This window comes from Triticum urartu, chromosome 3A (assembly GCF_056163025.1).
Source record: "Triticum urartu cultivar PI428250 chromosome 3A, HENAU_Tu73, whole genome shotgun sequence".
Lineage (NCBI taxonomy): Eukaryota > Viridiplantae > Streptophyta > Magnoliopsida > Poales > Poaceae > Triticum > Triticum urartu.
In genome coordinates this window covers 577,198,255-577,202,095 of record NC_141875.1, presented here as the reverse complement: position 1 = coordinate 577,202,095, position 3,841 = coordinate 577,198,255, and the positions used below count along the sequence as shown (strand labels likewise).

The window sequence follows — 3,841 nt, the reverse complement described above, 5'->3', positions numbered from 1 at the left end:
TAGAGGCTATCAGAATAATCATAGGCTAAACAACTAGGGTTTAATCATTATGATCTTGAGGTAGATCAACTCTTGTAACCCTTATACACATCGAATATAATCAAGCAGGACGTAGGGTTTTACCTCCTTTAAGAGGGCCTGAATCTGGGTAAAACATTGTGTCCCTTGTTACCATCGATCGTCACATACACAGCTTGGGACCACCTATCTGAGATCTGCCAGTTTTGACACCGACAGGGGGGCACCGGGTTAATCGGCTCGGCGCGACGGTCCGGGGCACATGTCCGACAACACCTCAAGTGGTTGGGAAGGTGGTGTTTGGGTGGGGACAAAATGGAAGGAGTGGTTCCCGTGAGTGCGAGCTCGCAAGAAGCAATGGAGGTGTCTGATCTGTGCGGTTCCACACTAAGGAGTTGGCCTCACGGGCTAACTCGGCAGTCAAAATCGCTTAAGTCAAAACCGGGGGATGGGGGGGCGGGGTGATTCCTAAACGGTTGGTTAGTTCGGGATGCGGGATGACTGATTTTGAAGCTGAGGGTTGAATGTTCACCCGAGGTGCAAGTTTAGGCTTATAAACTGGACTTTTTTAGCTGCCAAACCATAATTCGGTATATATCATTTGTTTGTTCAGTCTGTAGTGTGTATAACTACAAAATGATTGGATTACAGTGAGTACATCCGAGGTCTGGTACGCTATCGCTAAGAATAAAACATACCACTATCTCATAATTCACTTGAATAGTGACAAATATCTGCTATTACTAAAATTTGAATTCAACAACATACTTCTGTGTGCAAGTGTGAAACAATGGCAAAGCAAAACTGCTTCAACCCCCTATCTTGTGTGTATGCTACAGCCCTAAATATTTTCTTTACTCCGTTGTGTTAAGGAAGGGGGACCCTTCTGTGCAGCCCTCTGCATCCATGGGCCTCCCAACAAATAAACGAATGTGTCTACGCCTATCCTAGTACGATTACGTATTACAGGATAAAGCTCCGTCTCGTCGTGTCGTTTGCCATTTCTGACACTCGTCGCTCAGTACTGGGAGTTCTGGAAGAACATGTCCTCCTCCCTCGGCTCCTCCTTGGCGCTCGACGCGTGCATCGCGTCGTTCTGCCTCTGCTGCTGCTGGTGCTGGCTCATGTACGACGCCGTCGGGTTGTCGAACCCGGGCCCGGAGAAGCCGAAGCTGCCGTTGAAGCCGAACGAGCCCTGGTTCTGGCCGCCGAACCCGTCGGGCCTCGGCGCGTACTGCTGTGTCCCGGCCACGGCGGGGGCGGCGTTGGCTTGGTACGCCATGGCGGACGGCTGCGGGTTCAGGTAGTGGCCGGTGCTCGCGGTGCTGTCCGCCGCCCGTGGCGCGGGGCGGTAGAGCGCGGCGCTCCCCCTGGCGGCCGGCACGTCGTGGTTGTGCTTGCCCTCGTACGTGGTGATCACCGCGCGCAGGTCGTGGGACGCGCGCTCCACGTGCTTCCGCACGGGGCACCCCACCGTGGTGCACTTGTAATAGCTCCGCGGGTTCGGGTTGCCCTTCACCACCTTCTGCCCGTACTTCCTCCACCGGTACCCGTCGTCGAGGATGTCGATGTCGCTCATGGTCTGGACGACCACCCTCGGCTCCCGCACCGTCCGGTTGCCGGCCATGTTCATTCCCTCGCCGTCACCACCGTCTCTCCTCCTGAAATTTTTGCCGATAGCAGGTTAATTTCCTCTGTTCCTCCAAGAATGCAACTCGCATGTACACATTGGATATGAATCGGTGCTCACCTCTTGGAATCCGGCTCATCATCGTCGTTGTCGTTACGGCCGACGTTGCCAGACCGCGGCGAGCTTACACCGTTCTCGTCGTCCCCGAAGGACGCCGAGGAGTTCTCGGGCGTGGTGACCATCCCTCCGAAGGAATTCTCGGACGCGTCGCCGCCGCTCTGCAGCACCTGGGCCGCGGCCGCGCCGCCGCCGGAGCCCCTGCGCGTGTTGAGCGGCTTGGCGTGGTTGTGCGTGCCCTTGTAGACGATCTCGGTGATCTGGCCCTCCAGGGAGGTCTCCACCTTCTTCTTGGTGGGGCAGTTGGGGAAGGTGCACTTGTAGTAGCTGCGGGGGTTCTCGCTCCCCTTCACCTGCTTCTGCCCGTACTTGCGCCAGTTGTACCCGTCGTCCGACGACCGCCTCTGCGAGTGCGTCTGCCTGTACGCGCCGGCAGGCGCCATCTCCGACGAGGTCGCCTGGAGCGCCGGCGCGCCGAAGCTCGCCGGGTTGGCGCCACTCGCGTCCATGCCTTCTTGTTGCTGGCCGTACCCCCATGCCTGCTGCTGCGGCTGCTGGCCTGTGTACGCCTCCTCCCCCTGAATCATTGCAAAGGATAATTTAAAATTAGGGAATCTCTCGTGCGCTGTTGGGATTTCCGCTAATCAATCACTATCACGGGGACTATTTCTCACAACCATCCTATAAAAATGAAAAGATGATGACACGACAGCGCGACAGGTGCTCCGTTTGTGGACGCGGAATGAAGAAAAATGGTATTCTAGCGCAACTAGTTTATACTTATTTGACAAAGTCGACGAGGACACCGCATGGTTCGTGATCTCACCTGTGACGCCACCGCAACCGGTGGCTGTAAGCTAGTCGTCGTCGTCGTCGCACGCGCGGCCTCCTCGCCATTCGCCGGCGCCGTCTGGAACGAGAAGTCGGAGTAGGGCTGCCTCTGCTCCTCCTTGCCGCCCTGCTCGGCGGCGCTCGGCGTCGGCGCCTCCGGCCGCCAGTTGAACTGCGACCCGAACGCGCCCGTCGTGGGTGACGGGAAGATCTGAAACGACAAACCAAAACCGCGAATCAGCGACACGAACTCAATCGATGACATGGCGCCAACGGAATTCCATTCCATGGCGTTCTTGCTTACACTGGAGGTGAGGAGCACCGGGGAGTCGAGGAAGTCGGCGAGGTTCATGCCGGCGGGCATGCTGAAGAAGGACGACGGGGACATGAGCGAGGGCGAGAGCGGCAGGGAAGGCGGGGTCAGGGCCTTGTACCCGGACGCGCCGCCGGCCGCGGCGGAGCCGCCCAGCATTTCGGTGAAGCTCGCGCTCCCGAAGGAGAAGGAGCCCGGCCTCGAGTTGGTCGACGTCTCCACGCTCCCTGACGACGAGGTAGTCATCGGAGAGGGCTCTGATCCAAAATTGCGCGCGTGTGAGTTACGACGTGCGACGGTCGTCCGGCCGGCGTGTCTGCGTCCGGCGTGTACGTACGGCGAGGGAGAGGAGGAGGAGGAGGCGGAGGGGGAGGGGCGATCGGTTGGATTGCTTGGACGGAACGGGGGAGGAGGACTATATAGAGCTTCGAAAACTTTGACCGTGGACTGGTCAAACCTCGTGCCGTTTGACTGGCGGCGCGTTAGGCTAACGAGCGACGAGCGACGGGCTGACGGGAGGTACCCACCAGTAGCGACGAGCCATGCCGCTGAGTGGGGGCGACGTGGCAGGCGTCCTGACACGCTAGTGCGGGTGCGGGTACGGTTCTGGGTGAGAGGAGGAGTTGGTGGTCGTGGCTCATTTCTTTGACCTGTTCCAACGTCCAGCGTGGATTGTACTCCTTGGTTCTAAACTAGTGTTGAGGGGATTAAATCAGCATGATTGAAGCTAAGAGACAGAACGCAAAACTAGTTTAATTATGATGCTTCGATACGATTTACTGTTTGGAGCTATGTTCTTGTACATATATGGGAAGAACAACTCCTTGGCTGCCTTTTGTAGTTGTTCTTCGTTGTATATCCGTTTTTGTTCTTGCTCTGATCACTGATCATTGTACTCAATTGCAGTGGAGCAAGAACTTTAGAAACACAAA

General features: G+C 56.9%; 1 protein-coding gene across 1 annotated transcript; it reads right to left on the bottom strand.

Annotated features, from left to right (window-relative positions):
• Window positions 1-739: 739 nt before the first annotated feature.
• Window positions 740-3,310, bottom strand: LOC125545175 (WRKY transcription factor WRKY24). Its single transcript, XM_048709051.2, has 4 exons — window positions 2,901-3,310; window positions 2,592-2,807; window positions 1,769-2,343; window positions 740-1,679 (listed from the first exon to the last, which is right to left on the bottom strand). The coding sequence occupies exons 1-4, from the start codon at window positions 3,153-3,155 to the stop codon at window positions 1,037-1,039; spliced, it is 1,689 nt and encodes a 562-aa protein (XP_048565008.1). The 5' UTR covers window positions 3,156-3,310; the 3' UTR covers window positions 740-1,036.
• Between the last annotated feature and the right edge of the window lie 531 nt (window positions 3,311-3,841).

Coding starts and splice junctions, on each gene's coding strand:
- LOC125545175 (XM_048709051.2), bottom strand. CDS start 3,155: ATGACTACCTCGTCGTCAGGGAGCGTGGAGACGTCGACCAACTCGAGG. Junction 2,808..2,900: donor CGGTGCTCCTCACCTCCAGT/GTAAGCAAGAAC, acceptor TTGTCGTTTCAG/ATCTTCCCGTCACCCACGAC. Junction 2,344..2,591: donor CGGTTGCGGTGGCGTCACAG/GTGAGATCACGA, acceptor GCAATGATTCAG/GGGGAGGAGGCGTACACAGG.